Source organism: Rattus rattus, chromosome X (assembly GCF_011064425.1).
Source record: "Rattus rattus isolate New Zealand chromosome X, Rrattus_CSIRO_v1, whole genome shotgun sequence".
Classification (NCBI taxonomy): Eukaryota; Metazoa; Chordata; class Mammalia; order Rodentia; family Muridae; genus Rattus; species Rattus rattus.
Window position 1 is genome coordinate 34,983,899 of NC_046172.1, and position 25,229 is coordinate 35,009,127.

The window sequence follows — 25,229 nt, forward strand, 5'->3', positions numbered from 1 at the left end:
TATTAATTTTGTCATATCAGTGAAGTCAATGTTTTAATGTTTTTAAATGATTTATTCATTCTTATGTACTTCTGCCTGGTGGTGCACACAGAGGTTATCAGAACCCCTGGAACTGGAATTACAGACAGTTGTGAGCTGCCATGTGGGTGTTGGGAATTGAACCCAGTTCCTTTGGTGGAACAACCAGAGTTCTTAACCTCTGAGCCATCTCTCCAGCCCCTGGAGTCCATTTTTTACTGAGTTTGCTAACTTCACTACATTCCTGTTACATCTATAAAACCAAAAACTAACATTTAAGTTGGTTCAGAGGCTTTAAAGAGAGAACCATTCCCAAACTTCCTAGGCATGTAGTGCCATGTACCTGTAATCACAGCACTCGGCAGGCTGAGATAGGAGGATTGGGACTTGAAAGCTTAGTTTGTCTACCTTCCAAATAATACTTTTGTATTGTTTTATTTATTAAGCTGAAAATATTTATAAATTCTTAAACTGGCTTAATTGAACTACCACAATTAATGGTGTTACACCATTCACAAGAACACAACTTGGTTTGTTGTTGTTGTTGGTGGTGGTGGTGGTGGTGGTGGTGGTGGTGGTGGTGTTGAAGTGTAGAGAGCAGACCATCATTGGTGGTATCTGATAGGCAGAAACTAGAGTGTAGAACCAGATAAGCTACACATTCTAAACTATTTGGCTCCTAATTTAGTGTTATTATTTTTTGGTTCAAATAGGAAAACTCAGTGATTCAACAAAGAGAGAGAACAACAAAGGAAAAAGTAAGAATCAATTGGTTCTTATATGGAAGAAGGGAGTGGGCATCTTTCTTGGTGTGATATAGTAGATCTGTTAAAAGAATATAAGCAAAGGTCTATGGAGACAGTGACAACACAAAATGTTAACTGTAAAGGAAAAGCATAAACTGTGTGTTAACACAAATGACAGCTATAGAGAAACAGAAAGTAATAATGGACTCTAACAGAATTATATTGAAGTACCAATATTGTAGGTGGTTTTTGTTCCTTTCCTCTGCCTCCAAAATGTTCTACCCTCTGATACTTTGATAATTTAAATTTTCTCATACAGCATATTGGTGAGAAAAGCTTGGAAGTCCAGCAACCTTTGAGAAAGTTTTCTTTGTTGTACAGGCAGAAGCAAAAGTGAATGCTCACAAACATTCTAAAAGTTTTAAAGCTCTACAAGGGACAAATTGGGTCCAAGGCCTCTTGTCCTTTCAGTTACTAAAGAAAATCAAGGTCAAGTTGATAATGACTTTCAATTAATTCCATTTTGGTCTTTCAACTGAATGACCTTTGTGGAACTAGTTGGGATTCTTGTGGCACTATGTTGGAACCGTTATCCAGATTGTTAAAATGGATCCAAGATTCCCCTTCTTGGAGATGCTACCCTAGATGCAAAGTACCAATTCCCACCAGTTAAATAGAAGAATAAAGTTATCATTTCCCTCTTCTCCACTACTCAACTTAGGTGAAGGACCTGCAATACAAGGAGAACAAGAAAATATGTTCATGGATTTTAGGTTTTTGTTTTGTTCTTGTTTGTTTGTTTGTTTGGTAGAAAAGTAAGGCTATGTTTATAAGACACTGCCTATGCCAACAGAAGCAGAGATCTCCCATTTAACTCAAATCTACTTAAGGATGCTCAGAAATATGTCAAGTACCTGTATGACTTTATGTACCCGAAGACATTTTTGAATGTTAATTGAGTCTATATTTCGAATTTATATTTTCCCTTCTTTAAATAATGGATGAAAATAATAGATGTGCTCATGTGAAGTGAATGAGAAGCATCTGTCTCTGTCTCTCTATTTCTCTGTCTCTCTGTCTCCCCCCCACACACACACACATGGGTATAAACATATATGTATACAAACAGGGATGTGTTTCAAAATGTTTGACCATCTACATATATAATATAACATAGAAATTCCCCATAAGTAGGCATGTAGTGATGACCAAGAGTCTCAGCCAACACACCATAAAGTCCTCAACACATGTCCTGCCTCTATGGTAGGTTGAGAGAGCAGCACTTTATCTGCTCTTGCCAGTAAAGCACTGCAGATGAAAGCTACTGTGTGAGAGATGAAGAGACCTGGTTAGAAGACTGAAGGTACCAAGGCATTCCATGTTCTGTGCCTATTCTTAGCTCTACAATGCCATGGTAACTATGAGTTACTTCAGATAGCTAAGAACAACATTCTTTTTTTTAACCAAAGGATGAATAATTACCATAATATTTTGATGGAGTATTTTACCCAAAAAATCATCACAGTGTTTCAGAGACGCTATTATTCACACACACACACACACACACAAAGACAAACAGAGACAATGACAGACTTTGGCTAGAAGAGAGAAAAACCTTGAGTTACTAATGTCTGGCTTACCTCAACTTCCCTTTCTCCCCCACCTTCCAACCTATTTCCTCTGATTGAAATACCCAGTGTAAGTTTTTTTTTCTCTTTTAAAACTGGTAAAAACTCACTTTTGAGTCTACTTCCATTAAGCATCAATGAAATAGAATATATACTAATAAGACTAATTTGAACGCTGATTGACACTTCCCTTCTTCATACTGATGTCATTTCAAACGAAGGGTAGATCATTTCTTCTTGCTCTTAACAAAGACTGCAGAAAAACTGTTGTTGTTCAGAAACGAATGGCACGGTGTCAATTTGCCTTGTCATTCTCAGAGGGGAAATGATGTTCTCTGATCCTTTTTCACATTTGCCTCTCAACTCTTTTCATTTCTTCTTATCTTCACATGAGCTCAACTACAATTTGCACCCTTTCTCCCTGACCTCCCTCTGATCCGTCTCCTAATCGCTCTCCTCTTTCCTTTTTGATGTGTGCCTGATGAATCCTATCTTCTTCACCTGGGTCATATTGAGCAAGCTGCTTTTCATTTCTAACAGCTCCTTATGTTCAGAGTTTGTACTAGCATGAATTGTTCATAGGCTCTCTAATAATCCTTATCTACATGTTTATTAAAACTGAAAACACAGTCCTATTGTGTATGCAGGATATTTCAGTCATTTTTCGATTAACCTCAGTGGCATGATTTACAATTGCATCATCCCTTAAACTCTTTTCTTGTTGGGCTAATTCATTTTTCTCTATCAGTTTCTAAACACAAATGTATTTTGATTTTGTTCACCACTGGCTTTTTCAACTGGTAGAAATGCTTGGATATAATTTCAATCTGTTTTGGCAATGAGTCAGATGCAAATTTCTTTACAAAAGTGCTTTAAAATCTTGGTAGCTGATGGCTGCAATTGAGACCCTGGAAAAGTGTATACTGTTTGATATCTGCTTTCTTTTCACAAAAGATACAATGTTCGGTGAAGCCTTAAATCTGGGACTCTCAATTTGGACAGCAGCAGGCTGCCAAGAAAACCTGATCAACTAAGGATTGCAAGCAAGCTCTGAATGCTGCCTGATTGGATTAAGGCTTGGGCCAGTTCCATCTATATAGCCTTTTAAATCAATTTGAGGGACCTGGATACTGCATGCATTAATTCATGATGACTTTGACTTTTCCAGACCAAAAACAAATGAACAACAAAAAAAAAACTACCACTATCATAACTGCAAATTGAAGATGTCATAGCTAATGCTCATGTTCGTGTTTATGTGCCTGTGCAGGCTCTGAATGTTTTATTTCATCCTTATAACAGTCCTGTATAGGAGCGATTACTAGCATTCATTTTGCAGATGATGAAATTGAGGCGCAGAGAAGACACATAATCTGTGTCGAGTCCCACAGGTAGTAAATGAAAGCCTGAGAATTTTAAGCATTTGATTCCTAGGTTCATGTTCATAACCACTACCTTCCCATATCCATACTTGGAATACTTACCAATGTCACATAATCATCTAGGTAAGTTCCTGGATCTCCTTCTAGAGTGCTATGTAGCCTACAGATGCTATTCTCAATCACAAAAGTTCTCATTTTGACCCACAGGACTTCCTTTTAAAAATGTTATATGTACAGGTGTTTGGTCTACTTGTATGTATGCATGTTTGTATGTATGTATGTATGTATGTATGTATGTATGTATGTATGTATGTGTTCATGTCAGAGAAAGCCAGAAGAGGGTGCCAGAGACACCCTGGAGCTAGAATTACAGGTTTTTGTAAGCATTTGACTCATGGAACCCAATCCTCTGAAAGAGCACCAGTGATCTTGAACACTGAGCCACCTGCCAGCCCCCATGAGATTATCTTTTATAGGGAACCTACTATATGACACACATTGGGTCACATAGGTGCTTTTAAATTCATACAATCTCTTCTTCACAAACCCCTCCCCTCAGAGCTTATGGAACCTCATGAAAGAGGAGGTAGAAAGGATAGAGGAGAGAGAGGGGATGGAGAACAAAACAACAAGGCCCTCTAAATCAACATGAGCAAAGCCTATATGAATTTAAAGACTAAAGCAGCATGCACAGGGTCAGCATGGCTCAGCACCAGGTCGTATGTACCATAATTTCAGTGTTTTTTATGGGATTCCTAAATTTCTTCAAGAATTCTCTAATTTCTTATACCTTCTCTTGGATTCTTTTCCTTCTGTTTGTCTTATTCAACTCCAATGTGATAGTTTTTGTTTGATCTTATTAAATGGAGGAATAAAGACAGACAGACAGACAGACAGACAGACAGACAGACAGACAGACAGACAGATAGATAGATAGATAGATAGATAGATAGAAAAAACCTGCATACTACTAGAGTACTGCTTAACAACTGAACTGTCATTTATACCTCTCTGAGAGAGGGAAAATCAGATTTCTCCAATGGAGTGGACCTGAGTATGTCAACCACTCCAGGACAGGATTCATGCTCAGGAGTAGTAGACCAACATATAATGTATTCCACATTTTTATGTGCTTTTATTTGATTACAGTTTAATGGGTTTTGCTTGTTTCTTTCTTCCTTTCCTTTTAGGTGATATTTTATTTTGGTTTGTTTTTGTTTTTGGGGGGTGTTGTATTGGGTTCTGGGTTTTGTTAAAGAACTTAAAGTTGGGGAGAAGATCTGGAATGATTTGGAGGAGAGCAAACATATGATCAAAATATATGTAAACTTAAAAACTATGTTAAATAATAAAAGATATCATTTTTAAAATGCATACATAAAAATAGCCAAGGAGAACATGAATCTACACCAGATCAAATAAATAGGAAGTGTAAACGGCAGAATTCAAACCTAAGCCCACTACTCCAGAAAACATGCTGTAAACCTCTAGACAATATTCTCTCCCTTCTGTTTCTTTCCTTCCTACCAACTCTGTCTGGTAAATGCCCCCTCCAAGTCTTCAAAATTGACTCCTTTATTCTGTCAGCACAGCTTCCTGATCAGATATCCTTAAGATTCCCCCCTATTCAGACTGCAGCCAGTGCTTCCTGGTCCCAGAATCCAGCCCTGATCTGACACTCTGTGTGGCACTGAAAAGATTATCCAACTTATTTGACTCTTTCCATCCTTCTCTACAAGAAGTTCATCAATTCCCTGACTTCACAGGGTCAATGAACACATGGATAACAATATCATGTAGTCAGTGTGCTAAGTTTCAACATTTAACTGTCATAATAATAAAATGTTCAGAATCATCAAAACAGTGTAAAAGATAAGCTACCTGAGAATTAAGATGCTAGAAAATTTAGCTGCTTTCTTCCAGATCTATATATGAAGTTTAGGGAAGTCATAATTGAAGCCAAATGGAGAAAGTTCTTTCCTACCCCATGGAGATACAATGTTTTTCCTACCTAGAAAATAATTTAGGAGCATGAACACAAAAAAGAAAATATTGCATCAGACTGTTTCAGTGTGTTCTATAACCTTCAATTCACTGAGCTTTTTAAAAAGTTCTACAAATATTTGTATACTAGAAAGATTTATTTTTATAATTTCCACACTAACTCCTGTTTTTAATATGCAATAAATGGTATAAACTATTTGTTCCTTTAATGGTGCTTTAACCACTGGCATCTAATGATAAAAGCAGAATGGAAGGCGACAATCTTCCAGACTGATCCTGAGATATGGTAAATACTATTTCTACCTGAGGGTTAAGTTAATATCAATCCTGATCAGAAGCAGGAAATTGCTCCTCGGAACATGGAAAAACAAGAGTAAAAATAGTGCTCAATTTAATCAACAAAATTAACAACTTCGTGACTGAAATGTATAAAGCATTAAATTCAGGTTTTATCTCTTGTGTAAAAAGTCTTATAAAATTCTAATAGTCACCCACAAAGCTAGGACTGTCTACAGATAGGCCACATATGAAACCACAATTTTAGCAAAGTTCTAGACCTATGTGTCATAGTTATCAAAAGTATTTAAAGGCTACATTTTAAAGAACGTACAATTCTGGGGATGGAGAGATGGCTTGGTGGTTAAGAGCACTGGCTGTTCTTCCTCACAACCTGGGTTTGATTCCCAGCGCACACATTAGGCAGCTGATAACCATCTGTAACTCCAGTTCTAGGAGACACAATACCCTCTTCTGGCCTCTGTGGTGCCAGGCAAACATGCATACAAACCCCCTATACACATAAAATACTATTTTTTAAAAGTTCAGTGAATTTTGAAAGCAGGGATAGCTTTTCTGTAAAGAAGGAAAAAAATGTCTTCAGAACTATTTATGGGAAAGGAAATAGCAGTAGTAGTTGTGATTATAAAGGGTTATAATTAAAAATATTATCACAGAACACCAGAATAAAAAAGAATTATTACCATTCCTCATCACTAACTTACTGCCAATATACCGCCCAATGCATAATAAACTATAGAGTCAGACATATATGCACTTAATTTGTCAAAACAGTCATAAAGTTTAATGAAGTTAACTCTCAGCAGGCAGATTTATGTCTGTCCATTTAACATGAATGAAAAATAAAAAAAATTAACAACAAACATGATGCATTCACCATTAGAACATGTCCGCTAACTGTAAAATACTCAATTTGGTGAATTATTTCCACTTGCTTTACGATGTCCACTCAGCTTTTTGACACTTCCTGTATTTGGAATCTGCACTAAATCTTGAAATAGGCCTGGCAAACTCGAGTTCCTATATAGCCAAGGAATTAATCAAAAGTTGGTACTTTCTGGCACCACCAGATTTAATTGCTTGGATTTGGGTTAGTTAATAGGCATAAGGCCAGTAAAACCTGCCAAAAAAAATAAATACAGTAAATTTAGCACTTACTGCCTTGAGGTCTTCATTAACATAAGTATCATTCATTATAAACTCTGGATAGCCAACTTTTGCCAAAACAGCTCTTGCCTATAAAAAGAAAAATGAGAAATATGATGTCAGAGTTTCTTCACTTAAATCATTAATAATCATTGGCTATAGAACTTCAGTCTTCATCTGAAAAGTCCATTGAATGAATATCTTCTATATGCAAGGCACTGTAAAGGACAAACAGAAAGATTTACTACCTGTATTCAATGTGCTACAAATGGAGTGGCTGCAGCAAATAACTTTTATAAAGATAAAGATTTTAATGGAAATGGATAGCACTGTTATTAAAATCAGAAAGAGGGGCTATTTTCTCATGGGGAAAACACACATCTGAGAGAATAGTTACCGTTTCAAAAGTACAGAGCAGAGGGCAAGGAGAATCTGAAATGGAAATAATGAACAGACACTAACAGACTGCAAGCATAGCTGATAAATGTGAATGTCTGAAATCCATTTTAAAAAATCTAAATGTCTCAACAGCAAAAAACAAGCTTTTTAAAGAACTTGAAAAACTGTTTCTCATACATACATGTGCAGCCGGTGTGTTAAAGGGAATATTTTAACATCACTAATTACTGGGGAAATGCAAACTAAAACCAAAAGAAAATATTATCTGGCACCTGGTAAGCTGGCTATTATAAAGAGGAGTTGGTGGGGATCTGGAGAACTAAAGAACACTTACCTTCATATTGTGGATGCAGCCACCATGGAAAATTGACTGCTCAAAAGACTAAAACAAAAATTACTGTGAGATCCAGCAATTCCTCTACTGGTTAGAGCCATAGATAATAGGTACACAAGGAAAATGAAATCAGTATATCAAAGAGCCATTTGCACTCCCGTGTTCATTGCAGCACTATGTGCAACAGCCAAGAAATAGAAATGACCTACTGATTGATGAATATGGATAAAGTGTAGTATACACAAATACATACACACAGTGGGATAACATTCAAGCACAAAAGACTTATAAAGTCAGAAGTCATTGTGGAAATGGAAATAAATTAGAAATAGAAAGACAAGTACTGCTTAAAGACTGAAAGGAACTCGATAAAGCAGACTATAGATGACTTGGGGCCTGCTGCAAATCTCAAAAGTTCATGTTTATAGACAAACCCCAAGTCCACATTGACCCACATGGTCAATTGACTATTCAGATTTTTAATGTTTTCACCACCAAAGTGTTTAACATGTAAAGTAATGTATATGTCCATTGATTTCAATTAGCCATTCTACATGCATACCTAGTCAAAACATCCTGGTGTGCTTCATGAATATGTAAAAAGTTATCCTGCAATTTAAATAAATTAGTATGAAAGACTGGTATATAGGAAATTCATGGATTATTCACAAAAACTCCCCAGTACCTTGCTAAACATGTGTTGTGTTGTTTTTGTTGTTGTTGTTGTTGTTGTTGTTGTTGTTATTCAGATAAGTGAGGGTTAAATATTTCCAAGGGGAGTGAAAAGAGATGAGTCATGCCGCAAGATAATTATCCATACAGCTCTGTGAGTGATGGCCAGAACACCAGAAAGATCAAAGGCAGGGGGTCTGGAATAATTCAAGATGCATCTCCTCTCCTCATAGTCATCCACTTGATAGACAGAGGTACTAATGATTACCTTCTTTGTTTTGCAGCATGCAGGGAATAGATAACGGAAAAATCAGTGTGAGTGCCAGTCTAGAGCAACGATTGGCAAACTGTGGCTCCAGGACCAATTCAGCTCTCCTATTCTACTTGTTTTCACAAATAAAATTATGCTGGAACACAGCCACACTCGTTCATTTACCTAGCATCTATAACTGCCTCTGTGCTACAACTTCTGAGCTGAGTCACTGAAAGAAAAACTCTGGAGCCCACAAAGTCTCAAAGATTTTTTTTTTTCCCGGAGCTGAGGACCGAACCCAGGGCCTTGTGCTCGCTAGGCAAGTGCTCTACCGCTGAGCTAAATCCCCAACCCCAGTCTCAAATATTTTATCTGGACCTTTGGAAGAGTTTCCCAACCCTTGCTCTACAGCAACTTTGTAGCTCCATGTGAAACCCTCTTTCCCCATGTCCCCAGATTTTGGATTTCAATAAATAAAATTAAAAAATAAAATAAGCAACCTTCGACAGTGTTGTAATTCCATTGTCTGGGCTCTGCCCACATTCCCTGGAATACCTTTTATTACTTGGATGTAGATACCCCTCCCCAGATTCTTTTCGTTATAACTATTGTTAACTGAAGTAGAATTATATCATTTTCCTCCCTCCCTTTCTTCACTTCAGCCCTTCCCTGAGGCCTTCCCTTGAACTCCTCCCATCTTCTCATACTTCCCACACTCTCACGTTGATAACCTCATTTTGATCATTATTGCTACATACACACACACACACACACACACACACACACACACACACACACACACACACACGGGGGAAGGAGGGAGGGAGGGTGGGAGAGAGAGATTGGGGAAGAGAATCCAGACATGTCCATTTTTAGTGGTTTAAAGGCTGACCATGCCTCATTGGACAAGCAGTAAGGGGGTTTATCACTTGGAGAGGCTAATTCTCCTTCCAGCAGACATTAGTTGTCTGTAGATCTTTGTCTAAGGGTTGGACCCTGCAAACATTTTCCCTTCCATCTTGACATTACTGTTATTCTGGTCTTGCTTTCCAGCCATTTCTACAACCCTGTCTTTTCTAATTGCCAGCACCAGAGACTCTGAAGGGCTACATATAACCACAGCTTGTTCTGAGCTGTTGATCTGTCTTCTGTCATTCTGACCTCTCCCTCCATACAAGCAACTCTTAGCCAATGACTATGGCAGGGTCATAAGAGCCAAGCATCTTTCCTTCAATTCAGGATCAGCTCAGTGGTATAATTTACACTAGCAAAGTTCCTCCCAGGATCAGACTATTTCAGAAATGTCTTCTGGGTGCTGGAGAGATGGCTCAGTGGTTAAGAGTGCTGATTGCTCTTCCAGAGGTCCTGAGTTCAATTCCCAGCAACCGCATGGATCCCATTTGTAATGGGATCCAATGGCCTTTTCTGATGTGTCTGAAGACAGCAACACTATACTCATATACATAAAATAAATATATCTTTTAAAAAAAAAGAAGAAATATCTTCTGAAATTGCTTCTATCCCTCAGCTCATCTCTGTCTTGGTCTAGTTTCTTCCATTCCTCTGCTGTCTTCACTTGCAAGTATTTGGTAAACAAATCACTTGCATGTGAGTCTGTATCTCCAGGTCTGCCTTCAGATGAGCCATCTAACGCCCAGGCAACTCCAGCACCATTAGTTGTATTCTAGCAAAGCCTCAATAAAAACCAGTGATTTCTCACACTGTTCTGGCTAATGACATATCTTTTATAGTCCCATCCAAACCACCTTACTCAAGGGATAGGGTAAGATAGTACATTTCCTGTATGTTCTTTGAGATGATATAAATATTAAATATCAGAGACTTTTAAGTCAAGATTTAGGATTTTACAAGTGCTGCAGGCTACAGTCCTAATAGGTTTTGCTGTTCCAGGGACTCAAATCTAATACAGAGCAAATTCTGCCTTCAAAAAAGCCTGTGAGCTATATACTAAAACCTTAATATAATAACAGGATGTTGCAGCTCTCCCAAGACCACAAAACAGTATGATTTTAGGTTACCTCTTTCTGAAAGTGTTTACTTTCCTAGTTATAGCTAATTTCTTGGTATAATTTAGTGACTCACCACAAGTCATATGCATCATTTTAGCAAATAAAGAATTGTAGATAGTTTTCTCCAGCATACACCCCCAAAAATATACAAGAAAGCTGAGTCATGCACAGTTGTTTCTGAACACTGGCCTTTCCAAAGTGGATCAGTGAATTATGCATTCTTTTTCAAACCTCATGCTCTGGGACCTCACTGCACCACAGAGTTTCACAGAATACATTAACTCCTGTACTGTATATGTATAGCATTGAATTCTTATTTATTTAGCATCACTGCAACTTGAAGAGAATCAGAAAAGAAATACAAAGAATCCAGAGTTCCCTACCAGGGGTACACAAATAAAGTGAAGGAATGGTTCTAAGAGCAGACAGCTAACAGCTCAGTAGACTTTATTTTTCAAAATGAATATGGATATCTGTATTCTGACACAAATGCTCCTTCTTCCACAGTTTGCTAATTCCATACCATTCCAATCCATCCCACTTTATGCCACCACCACCACCATCCCACCACCACCACCATCACCACCACTCCCGAGAAGCTTTAGAACTGCATTGTTCAGAAACACACTGGACATGACTCTAGACCAAACTGTCAACAAGAAATATTCAATAGGGCTTTGGAAGGGGAAAGAAATGTAGATGTCATTTACACACTATGGCACATTAGTGAGGCCCATGAGCATCTGCAGACAGTAGATACAACATTTAACCATCAACTTCCAAACATTCTCCTAGGAAACACCCTTTGGGGTACAGGCAGCAGTGACCAATCTTTACTTCCCAGCCCCAAAATGGTTACATAACCCCTCTAATCATTCACATTAAACATTTTCTTGCTTGGTACTCTTAGAAATCAGTCTGCTTACTTGCATACAGAATAAGGCAAATAGTGACACTTCACTTCCTGACACATTCAGAATGAGAACCATGATCCACCAATAGTTGGATGGTTTGTTGAAGGGTAGAGTATAAGTTAGATGTGTCTTAAATCAATTTTCCCACTGGTTATGGCAAGATGAAGAAGCAAGTCACCAAACAAATACTGAGGAAATAATGGGACGAATATTTAACGGATGGTATACAATATCTAGTGAGAAACATTTTCTGGCCTATGTGAGACTGATAAAAGAAACTCAAGGCTTTTCTATGTCTAGATATTTCCTCCATTACTCTATGCATACATCTGGGAAGAAGCTGCGTTTGACAGCTGGTCATCCCTCCCCTGTGGAAGAGACATAGGCAAATGATGATCTTCATTATCTCTGTGTCTGTAGGCAATTACTTCTCTTCCAAAGTCAAACCCACTTAGTTTCTAATATAAATTGATCTAGCCTACCATCATTCTCTTATAGTAGACCCAGTGGTGCTAAGGAGGACAATAAGTTAAACCAAAAATATATGGACTCAGCCACAGAATTCCTAACAACTGGATTTGATTATAGAAAAAAAAATTAGGCTAATGGCATATAAATTAAAATGTTCTGTCCATTTCTGAACATTTATTTTAAAAGAGAATATATCTGGCTGGAATAGGCTCCCTGCCTTTAATCTAGGGCTTTCCAACTTCAGAAGTATTGACATCAGGGGCAAATAAAGCTTGTGAGGGGTTTTCCTGTAGGTTCTTAGATATCTCAAGGCACCATTGCCTTGAACTAACTAAATGCCAGTAGCAAATCCCACATAAGCTGTGACAACCAAAACTGTAGACAAGTCAGATACCAGTGGGAGGGGTGACAAAGCACTGTCAGTTAAGAATCTCTGGAGTGCTCATGCAACACCAGTGGTAGAACAGCTAGCTTTCAAACACAAGGCATCAAACAGGATGAAGAAAGCTACATGTCAAACATGGCAGCATACAAAGCAGATAGCATGTGGCAGCTAATCTATTAGCTGTCACCGGGCTTCAAAAATGCATGATAAAGTGTGTGACTAAAACCAATTCAATATTAAACTTGAAAATAGCTACATTTAACATGCCTGGATTGCTCCTTGCCCCCTCCACAACATGAAGCATTACATTCCATGTTTTCCACTATCAGTAGTGAATGTAATCCCCACACCCTTCCCTTTTTATCAGGTACAGTTTGAGAAAAAGGAAAATAGTCCCTCCCTCGAGATGCTGTCTGTAAGAGTTCAGTAATGGTGTTATACATAAGACTGATTTTGGATCCCTTGGTCCAAAGAACATAATGAACAAATGCTCATATATATTAGTTGTTATGAAAACATAACTTCTTCCATGGATTTATCATGTCTGAGCATCTTTTAGGGAGTGTAAGATACCCCTGAACCAAATATCTTAAATCCCCTGTAAAACAATGTCACTCCTTTTGGACACAGGTTTCAAGGAACCATACTTGGGTTGAAAGAAAATGGAACCAGAAGAAAGTCTGTGGCCTATGAATGGAGCCATGCACCTACGAGCTTCCTGAACCATGGCAGATTTCCCTAGCGAAGTCAAAGTCTGCACATTTGCCAGGAAAGAAAAAAGCAGGCTTTTCAATCCTGCTTCCAAGCCAGAAGATTTCTTTAAGGGTTATTACAGGTGTGCCTCTGAAAAGAGAGGTAAGGCATACTATAAAACTAACTCTAGAAAAAATAAAAGAGGTTTATTTCTCTACCTAGAAAAGCAACTGTTACAGCTGTTCTCTCGTTTGTGGATATTATATTTTATACATACACACAAATTTATGTATGTGTGCGACATAAAAGTAGAAATGAGGGCTGGAGAGATGGCTCAGTGGTCAAGAGCACTGACTGCTCTTCCAAAGGTCCTGAATTCAATTCCCAGAAACTACATGGTGGCTCATAACCATCTGTAATGGGATCCGATGCCCTCTGCAGGTGTGTCTGAGGACTGAGACAATGTACTCACATATATAAAATAAATACATGAAAAAAAAGCATGAGTGTCTTAAGGTTGCCATTAGCATTCACCATCACGGCTCCCACATTCTCACTCTCTCTCTTTCCCATTCCTCCCAACAACTCTCACTCCCTGGGTGTTCATACCACTTGTTCTCCTCGCATTACCCACATTAGCCTTTCTTTAGTAACGTTCTATGCTCCAGAGTCATCTCATCTTTCCCTATTCATCCATCAAAACTATTATTCCTTCAAAACACTAACCCATTAGCTATTACTAGGTTCTCAAAGCAATTTATACTAAGGTGTGAGTGACTAACAGCAACCTAATGCATTCGCCCTGAGAAAGAGCTGTGTTTAAAAGAGTAGTTTATTAGCCAAATGCATGAATCCAATCTTAAGGGAAGTTTTGTTAGAGAGAACTTTCTTGCTGTTAAGAATCAAATTAAATCCACAGCCTATTCAACCTAATCACCATGGTGTTCCAAAGTGGAATGCAATGTCAAGCACAGAGCAAGAGACTGATGTCTAATAAATACTGATTCATGTTATGAGTAATTTAGCTAAGAAATTCACTCTAACCAGCATCATCAACAATATCAGAGAATGTTATGTAAAATGTTATATCCTATTTTTAACCTTTAAATAAGAAAGATGCAATATTTGATCAAGAACATAGTTCAGTGCTACTTATATCAAGGCCTACTTCCATATTAACTAATTTTAATTTTACCACTGGAGAAAAACATTATGGAGCTTTATGAGAGACTAAAGAGTAATCTAGAAGATGAAGTAAAGTGAGAATTCATGGCAGCTCACTCCTGGTGACAAAACCATAATTTTCATATGTAACACATGGATGACTTGACTTTTTATGGTATCTGTTACATGCAATCAAGTAGTTTCCAAAATATTAATGAAAAATACCAGAAACAAGAAAGTCCTAAGTTTTAAATCAGATGTTGTTCTGAATAGCATGATAAAACCTTGCATTGTCATACTTGCATATATTGCAAGTATGTCAAAGCTGACACACATGGTCACACCAGAGATACAAACCATCCTTTACCCAGTCTTCCTTCCTTACACTGGTTTTGTTAAGTTATTTTATCACAGCAATGAGATTCAGTAACACAATGTGTGTGTGTGTGTGTGTGTGTGTGTGTGTGTGTGTGTGTGTGTGTTGTTTACATGCACAGCTTAGTTACTAAGTTTGGTTTTGCTCTTTGTTATAACTACCATGTACATTCACCAAGTCATAATTACTTGGGATTTTGCTCCTTGCACTAAAATCTTAAGGCTATAGCTTTAAAAAATCACAAGTACTTTCTGTGAAGACAACAGAGCGTTCATAAATGGATTATTATTTCTTTAAGGCAGATACAATGGCTATCACAAATGAAAGCCAATGGACATAGAAAATGTAATACACGGCATGATTTAAAACTCTCAAGCCACCCCCTGCCTTCTCAGAATTTTCCATGAGACACTACAACTTGATAATGCTGGAGGGAAGAATATAACCAAATATAACCCTGCAGTAGGTGGCTGAGAGCTCTGCAATAGCATGTAATTTTGACACACATGACCAAACTGATTTAAAGATTGGTCGGATTGACTTCCTTACTCCTGAATTTTCCAAGGCACTTAGTATTAAGCTAAGCCACAGAAAGCAAGACGGCAAAGCTCATTTGTTCTAATCCCTACAGACTTGGCTATGGAGGAAAGTCACGAACATTCGCAAATGTTCTGCATGTCTTACATCAAAGAGATCACCTTAATCACTTAATTAAACAGCTTTGGTTTTGGTCTACATGCTTAAGTCTCTTCACATATTTTTTTGTCTTTTCTATTAATTTAACTAACATAAAATATGGGACAACTGCTTACTGCCCTTTTATAAACAATTTCTCGAGCAACTTTCTTAAGCTTGCGGTAGCTTTGAAAGCTTCAGTCAGGCCATGCCAAGACCTCATTTTCTCTGATGAGTTCTGTAATAACTATTAAACATCAATCAAAATGCCTAGCTGTAAACACCCGGAAGTTTAGGAAACTGTGCAAGAATTACACTATTCTTCAAAATAAAGACAGTTTCTACAATGCCAGACAGATGATTGGCTCAAGCACATATATTGCCTGGAAATCTTATCCTGTGCAAAGCTAATGGTATTGGTGAAAACTGGCCTGGGAAACAGCTTTAATATCCTCTGGGGCTATCAGTATCTTACAAATAATAACAATGCAGTAATCTGACAAATCGAATTTTGTCCTTTGATAAGAATGGCACTGATTTATTATAAGTTTTCAAAAGCTGTAATTCTGAGAATTGGTTTGGGGTTGGGTCCACAAGCTAATGCATCATGCTAGGGTGGAGGAGAACTAAACATTGCCATGAATCAGACAGGAATGCTTTGATTTCAGGCTCTCCATCCTTAATCCTGCATGGCTAATGCCCTACATAGTAGATACTCACTGTCCCCTACTTTCTAATACGGATAATGCTCTAGGAATGCAAGTTCCAAATTGAAAATGAGCACACTGAACCAAAAATATGAACTCCATGGTATCTTGGAAGTGAATAGTTTCTCCAACCAGAAAAAAAAATACCACTCAGTCACAAATAATCAGAATTTAGCCAAACTGCCACCCAATAAATTCCTTGGTATCTCTGTGATATTCTGGTGACATATGTTATCTCTGTATCCCAATAGAGATAAAGACACTCTTCTTAGTAAATGGTTGTAACAGTTAGTAAAATCAAAAGTCAGAACCCAAATCTCCCTAGTATTAATTCACAAAAGAGCACATATCTCCTTCTGCTGAATGTTGGGGTAATATTACTTTAAAGAGAGAGACAAACTCATTAATTTTCTTTAAAATTGAACAAAATAGTGGTCACAAAATATAGCTTTTGAATCTATGTTTTTGTTCATTTTAAATTCATTTGTGGAGTTTTTGTAACTAGTCCAGCTACAATACCTGTTCACATGAACAACCTAAATCTCCATGAGGGCAAACATCACTTATCCAGACAGAGCCAAAATAGTACAACCAAAGGCTTAAGAAAACCCTCTATCATGGTTAGGTTTTGAACGAGCCAAAGTAAATTATGCTTTCTACTTTTCCCTCATCACAGGACTCTACATCAAAAGGTCATCAAACTATAGTCCACAGGCCCAAACCAGTCTAGAACTTGATTTTTGTGAAGACAGGGTTTTTGTTAGACTAGGCCACTGCACAAAGGGATTATTTTGAGCTGAAGCATCTAAGAATCTGGGGAAGCAGTAAGAAGCCTTCTGTGTTCTCCTTATCTACCTAAAAGCAGAGCTTTCCAAAACAATTCAACCGTCACAAATCCCCCCCTCCTTTTAAGAAAGGCAGCTTCTTGTTGCCAAGAAGAAAGGAGACCCCCCCCCATCTTCTAACATGGAAAGTTGATGCCAGAATAACAGGATGAAAAGAACCGCAGTAACCTTACCTTCTATTAGGGTCTCCCATACATTTCTTAGACATCTTCCATTTGTGTAAACCCACTCTCATTCTTCTATGTGTATGTTTGAGTGTGTGTGTGTGTATGTGTGTGTGTGTGTGTGTGTGTGTACATACATATACATACACACATATTTATACACACACACACACACACACACACACACACACACACACACACACACACACACACTGAGAGAGACAGAGACAGAAACAGAGAGAAAAAGAGAGATGGTGAGGAGATGATGATTTGGTCCTAGACTGTATGCATGACAGGCAAATGCTGTGAAACCGACCTACACTTTCAACCCTTCCTTTCTCATTCTTAACATAGTATGAAATCTCCAAATTCTAATCATTTTTATGGACTACACTGTCTGGAAGCTATCTTGCTTATCCATATTATAAACAGTATTATAGTGAGTAAAATTCACAGACCTCAACACCACCAAATGCTAAACCAAAAGGGGGAAGAATAGAAAAAGGTTTTTCTCCCTGGCAACAGCCCACTCTTCCACATATGGCCTATGGCCACTTGTAAGCTACAAAAGTAAGTTGAGTAGGCGTTACAGAGACCATATGGTCTACACAAACTTCAAACATTTACTATTTCCCTCTTTAAAGAAAAAAAGTTTTTGCCAACCCTCTTCCATATAAAAGCTTACAAAAATTTCAAGAGCTAGTAGTAAAGATTGCAATATAAGATATAAATTTATTGTTTAGAGATTCAAGGTGATTTGATAGCAATTATTTCAGTAACTTTATAATTTACTACAATACCCATTCATATTTTATTGAGGTAAACACCTGTGCTTTAAAACAGAGAAAATATATAGATATTAAACAAAAATGGAAAGAAATGTCATGGAAAAACATGCATGCACTTTTGGGGGAGAAGGAAAAAATAAACAATTAAAAAGCATTTTCAAATGTCAAGATACAAAGAGCTTAGAAATGCATCTGCAATACCTAGGACCTAGCACTGATCATCACTCTAAAAAATTTAATCAGCTACTTAATCCTCCTCCAATCATTAAATTACCTATTTAAACAGAAGGCAAGTTGGAGATTAACTTAAATAAATACATCCCCTTCTCTCATCAGCAGTTCAACAGAATGGAAATTACTTCCATTCTATTCTCTGGTTAAATTTAGCTCTGATAGGAGCAATCCTTTACTGTCTGAAAAATGTCTGGGGATACCTAGATATCTCAATGGGAAAGACACTTCACCTGTCACTCAAGTAGATGGCCTGAGTTCAGTTCCCAGGACCAACTGTAGAAGGAGAAAAATAACCCTGAACTTTGTCCTCCATGACATTTCACACACACACACACACACACACACACACACACACACACACACATAGTAATCATTCTTCTAAATAATCTTCCTTAGTAGGTAGGGTGAAACCATTTTGGTGAATTATTAAATCAGACAAGTGTAATTTGCTTTGTTGGTGCACAGCTATGATCCTAAGTGCTCAGAGGCAGGAGGATAACAATTTCAAGATTAGTCTCTGCAGCAAGATCCTATCCCAAAATATATAAGCAAATAAAATACTTAATACCACATAACTTTTAAAATATTTTTGAGATTATAATAAAATTATATCATTTCCTCCCTTCCCTCCAAACTCTCCCATGTACACCATTCTATCTTATTCTATCTAGTCTAAATTTATCATTTCTTTCTCTCCCTCTCCCTCTCCTCCTCCCTCCCCCTGACCCTCCCTCTTCCCCTCTCTATATTATACTATATATTCTTAAAGATATTTGTAGATCTTTTTAAACATAAAGGGATGTCAGTTTTCTTAAATGATATGTCCCTTGGTAAACTGACCACAGAGCAGGGCAGGGCCAAAACCCCAAAACTAGCTGGGCAACACAAACTGGACTAGAAAAAGAAGAAGGAGGAAGAGGACAAAGAGGAGGAAGAGGAGGAAGAAGAGGGGGAATCTAGAAATTGGGTGGGTAGAACATGGGAAGACGTTGGAGAAGTGACAAGGAACATTCTATGGCTTTGGGGCTGTTGCTTAGGATCCCTGACTCTGTATTATCATCCATTCATAAGAAGGAGACTCATCTGCCTCTTCAGATTCTGGAAGGAATTCTCTAGTAACCACCACTATTATGCCATTATGAGTGCTTTATGGAGAAAATACTACCATATCCCCCCAGCTTTAATATACCTCAGAAATTTTTGATTCAACCAGTTTCTGGACAACACCCATTAAATCCTAGAGTGACAAAAGACAAAGACTCAACAATCAACAGGTGAGTATCAGAGATGTTTCAACTAAAAATTTTAACAACTTTTTTCTAAGTAACTTGGCAAAATCCATTTCTAGGGTTTTTTTCTTTTTTTAGGCATCTGAAAAGTCACACTAATACAATTACAGTTCACTGAAAAATTATCGTGCAATCTAGTTTGAAAGCTAAAATCAGTCATAGCAGGGTAATATTCCATTTAATTATAAAGATTAATTCAACCTTCATTTATTTGTGCATGTGTTTGGTCTTTCCATTTTTCATAGAACACCCAAGATTCAAATGCCATCTGGTAGAATTGCTGCACAGTGTCGGTAGCATCTATTAGAGTTGCAGATTTCATCTCAAAGTAAAATTGATGGACAAAGGGAAAGTGAAAAGGGAGGAGTGGCGGTAACCAAACTTTACTTTTAAAGCCAAGATATTCCACCAATCTGATATGACTGTATCCTACTCACTACATTTACCCCCTGACATCACACCTATCAAACTGTCCCAAATTACAAGGCTTCCCGTCACCCTTTTTTAAACAGGCAAGTATTCAAACAATTTTGCAAGCAATAGTAAGAATTGTATGAATTATGTCCACTGTGGCTTTCAAAATACATGTTATGCCTTCCTTAAAAGTTAACCTTAGCCACATGCTAAGACTGATGATCTTTTTTATAATTTCATTCAATTTGATGCTTATCTCTTCTTAGGTGACTACTTAAGACAAAATAAACCTTACGAGCTAGAAGAAGAAATCTTACTTGTTTTTACTGAGTTACAATTGGTACAAAGTACTTAAGTGTGAAGGGAACAAATCTGATTTTCTCTATCACATATACACAACTGAGTTTGTGATCTAAAGAGCTTCAAAATCTGGAGGACTCACCTAGGCATCTTTCCAGGCAGTAAAAATAACCACTACTCTGGCCACTCTTTATAGATTAATTTTTGCTGCTCTTGAATGTCCCTAAATTTCTAGATTCTTTTTATTTGACTTTGCTCACTAAACAGTACATCTATAGAATTCACTTATGTTATGTATAGCAAGAATAGACACAGTTTAATTATGCTATATAGTTAAGAAGTTCATGAAGGGAAATGAAAGTAAATAGAAGAATGTAGAGGATAGAATGGAGTGCAGTGATAAAGATAAGGTCTTGGGAAAAGGTCATTAGCAAAGACATCTCAGAGCCAAACAGAAACAGTAAAAGAAGGAACATTGTTTGCCATTTGCCTCCCCCTCCGAGTGTGTGTGTGTGTGTGTGTGTGTGTGTGTGTGTGTGTGTGTGTGTGTGTGTGTGTGTGTAAGAGAGAAAGGCAGAGACAGAGACAGAAAGATGGAGATGTACAGGTGTCTGTAGAAGCCAGAAGAGGATGTCTGGAAGAACAGCAAGTAAATACCATTTCCCTCGCCTCAATTTTGTTATTTTCATAATAACATAAGTAATACTCTTCCCTGGTGATCTACTGTGGTAGTTTGAATGAGATGATCCCCATAGGTTCATGTTTGAATACTTGGTCCCCATTGGTGAGAAGACTGGAAAGTGAGACTTTCTTGGAGGAGGTGGGACACGATGGGACATCCTTAGGAGTTTCCAAAGACTCCTGCCATTCCCGGTGTAGAAGGCAGTGACAGTGCCTGCCCCCTCCTCTCTGCCTTCTACTTTCCTGTTTGCAGATCAAGATGATCTAGTATCTCTGCCAGCATACCTTTGCTCTGCCACCATGGGCTGTAACCCAATTAAATACTTTCTCTTATAAAACTTGCCTTTGTCATAGAAGTAGAAAGATAACTAATACACCTACCATGTACCAGAGAACATATTGAGAGTGTCCTTTCATCATTCAATCTAAATCTTACCTATGATCCACAAGGCAGCATCATATCATTTTCATGTCACAGTTGATAAGCCAACATGAATAAATGGGGGGAAACTCACCCAAATCACACAGAGACCAAAGCAACTTCTCAACCAAATTTATTTACTCTTAATCTGACTGCAAAGTCCATGCTTTTTCTGATATCTACTATGCTTAAAGGGTAGAGAATAATTTTCTATTATATAAGTGTTATTATTACTGAATTATAATATATTAACTGAATAATATATAAGGCCCAGACAATCCTTTCATCAGTATCCATATTTAACACACCAAGCCAAATATTTTCAGCTATAAGACTAGCAAAACACATGAAAATAGAGTAATTTCCTCATCTCTCTTCCCTAATAATCACGCCATTAAACTTTTGATTTTGCCATGATTGCATTAATGTTTTTAAAATTCTGAGTAGATTAAGATTTGACCAAGAAACAAGTTCAAACCAAGAAATGCAATGGAGTAAGAGACAAGAGGTAAAAAGCAGAAAGGCATTCTATCTCCAGTTTGAGAAGATCAGAACAGCTCTGTTGTGGTCAACGTAACACACCAAACTGAATTCGAGCAACAGAGAATGAACTTTAGAGAGTGGGCTTCAGGGAGAAAAGTCTGTCAATTTCTCTGTACAGGTCCACTGGCAAATACTGCCCTGTGAAATGGAGTCTTTCTTGGCTACCCTTTGCCCAAGTATCTCTAACCCTTAATTCCCTGTTTCAAAAGTGGAATTGTACCTTTCTTTTAGAATCCTAGCACTGTTACAAAGACAAATGCGTGTGAATTTCAGTTTAGAACCAACAAACCTCAAAACTCTACTGAAACCCAGGCCTGATTCATGTTGGGTTTAAAAGACAGGAACACCTAAGTATAACACCAAATACCTTAGGTCTTACAACTTATGACTGGAACATAGCTCTTCTGTGCTTTATGTTCTTAATTCCAGATACTGTCTCTCTAAACTTTGAAAAATGGTTCTCACTTTATCTGCTTGCATGAATACATTGTTAGCTGGGTGTGGTGACACGCACCTTTAATCCTAACTTTCAGAAGACAGAGACAGATGGATCTCTGTGAACTCAAGGCCATCCTGGTCTACACAGTGAGTTTCATGACAGCAAGGGATATATAGCAAAACTCCATTTCAAGAGAGAGAGAGAGAGAGAGAGAGAGAGAGAAACTATTTTAGTCCTGGACCCTAAAACCAGAAGGATCTTTTTATTATATGATGATCATGGGTCTGATACTCCAACAGTTAATGTATATATTAACTGAGCAAAATAATAACTATAATTATTATGAAATTCATAAATTACCAGCTGCATTTTATTCTATGCTACCATCCTAACCATATCTATGACATCACATGGTTCAATGTGAATCACATGGCCCTGGGGACCTGGCCACTCTCCACTTCTCCAATAGCCATGCAACCAGCCCTCAGACTCCCCTACAGATCAAAGAATTGCATCTGGAGATCACCCCTGCCTCCACAGTTCAAACCCAGTGATTCATTCTGAGACACTTGTGTACTGCATTTTAAAACAAGTCTCCAGTTCTGCTTTGATTCATCTCTGCAAAAGCATTTGAGATTGAGAAATCAAAAAGGCACTTATACTAAAGGCAAAATAACAAGCTGCAGCCAAGGGACACATGGGCTGTTTATAAACAGCAGCATAAATGTCATCATCAATTATTCATCATTCAATAAAACTACTGAGTAACCTCTTGCAAAATCACTTCATTCTTACATGAGATTCAGTCAACAAGGGAAGGAAGAGCCAGTTTTTGGATTAAATACTTGAGACAAGAAGGCCCAAGACCAAATTGGCAAGCCATGGCCTACAGGTCAAATTCAGGCTGCTGCCTAGTTCTGTAAATCAACTTTAATATGCATTCCACTTGTCTGCATATTACCTATAGCTGCTTTAGTACTGTCCAACAGATCTGAGTAACTGCCTCTGTACCGACATTGTTTGCAAAGCTCAAGATATTTGTGTATTGCTTTAGTCATTTTTACCGAATACTGTTGGCCTAAGTCAAAGGTGGAAATGGACTTGTAGAAGCTTTGCTGTTCCTCTTCAGGCTATGTGCAACCCACATTGTCCTTGCTTTCTATCGATCCAAGAGGAGAAACTCAAATCATCAACCAATAGTTAAAGAGGGCTTGGAAAGGGGCAAATAGAGACTTTCTCCTTTCTCGGATTTCCTTTCACCCTGTCACGTTTTCTCATTTCAAATGTACTATCTGCTAAGCTTATTTTGGATTGGGATCAGATTTTGGAAATGGCTCAGAATAACTCATAGGACCTCATTAAAACATGACTCACGTGATCTATTACAAATCAGTTTGCCAAACCTTAACTTTCATTTTCAAAAGCCTGGAAGAACAAACGAAATGGCTCCGTAAACTTGGAAATTAGCTTTATAACCTAACATTGGAACTGAAAAAAGGATCTAGTCTGGGGCCCTAAAGGACATCACCTTACTGCTGTCCTTGGCTTTACTCTGCTCAGGACAGGTTCGTTGTGCTCATTAGCTCTAATCCTTACAAATCACTGTCTGGAGGCTCTCATTCACTTGCCCTATAACTGCCAGTGCTGGGAGCACAGGACTACACCAAAAGCTGCAGGCTCACTCCTCTTCTTTCTAGTTAAGCAAGAACACAGTGTAACATGACCTTTTTCCTATACTGACAGGCCTTGTGTATAAAATAGAGGTGCCAGTCAGTGATGGGTATACTGAAATTTAGCTTTATTTCCTAAGGACCTAAAAGTGGAAATTTGGATAAATAAGTGATCTACTAAAATGACGTCAGCCACTGAGGACTATTCTAGGTGTGGATCCTAAAACCAGAAGGACATTTTAATTGTATGATCCTCATGGGTCTGGAGGATGCCTCTTTCCTCATCACAATTCAGCAATAACTAGATTTAATCCAATACTCTGACAGTTAATGTATACATTGGCTGAGCTAATAATAATAATAATAATAATAATAATAAATTCATTTGATGGTGAAAATATGACAGACAAACAAGAACTTAAGAAAGAAATTCCAGGTAAAATGAGCCAAACACAGAAAGACAAGTATTCTATAATCCTCCTTACATAAAGACTCTAAAAAAAATTGATCTCCTATAAACACAGAAGAGAAAGATTGCTGCTAAAAGCTGAGGAGGTGGGAAACATTTACATCAGAGGATTCAAAGGGTCCATTAGAATAGAGGAGTAGAAGGTATGGTGATGGCAGCCACAGATATTTCAAAATTGCTAAGAGAATAGATTTGGGATGAAAGTAAATATAGAAGATAGGTGAAAGAGAATAAAGGGGAATAGTTGAGTATGAGTGATCTGATTGGAGAAATAAGAAATGGAGGGCACCTTTGGAGAGGGATGGGGATGGTAAATACAGAAAAGGATGGTAAAAGAACAATAAGGACATCTTAAAAAGTCATAAGGAGTCATACTATTTACTATTTATCTTTTCCAAAAACATAATACATATGTATATAAATACAGATATAGTTTAAATTAATTTTTCTAGTTTGGGCTGACAAATCTTCCTCCAAGAGCCAAAGACCACCTTAAAAAAATACCAGACATGAGAATCCCTCTTTAGAGTCATTGGTCAGGGTTGTCCAAGCGACTCCCAAAACATACATCATATTTTTACTGTCCCTGGTTGCCTCCTAAAGGTGGAAAGTAAATCCCTATTTCTACATACACCATGCACTTCAGAATCAGGGATCAGAGACGCCAGAGAGGGAACT

At 37.7% G+C, this 25,229-nt stretch overlaps 1 protein-coding gene across 1 annotated transcript in view; it reads right to left on the reverse strand.

Moving 5' to 3' along the window:
* Positions 1-25,229, reverse strand: part of Phex (phosphate regulating endopeptidase homolog X-linked) — a 202,065-nt gene that overhangs the window by 70,248 nt on the left and 106,588 nt on the right. The window contains exon 15 of the mRNA XM_032890280.1: positions 7,234-7,311. Within this exon, the coding sequence (XP_032746171.1) occupies positions 7,234-7,311 (78 nt within the window). The remainder of the gene's footprint in view (positions 1-7,233; positions 7,312-25,229) is intronic.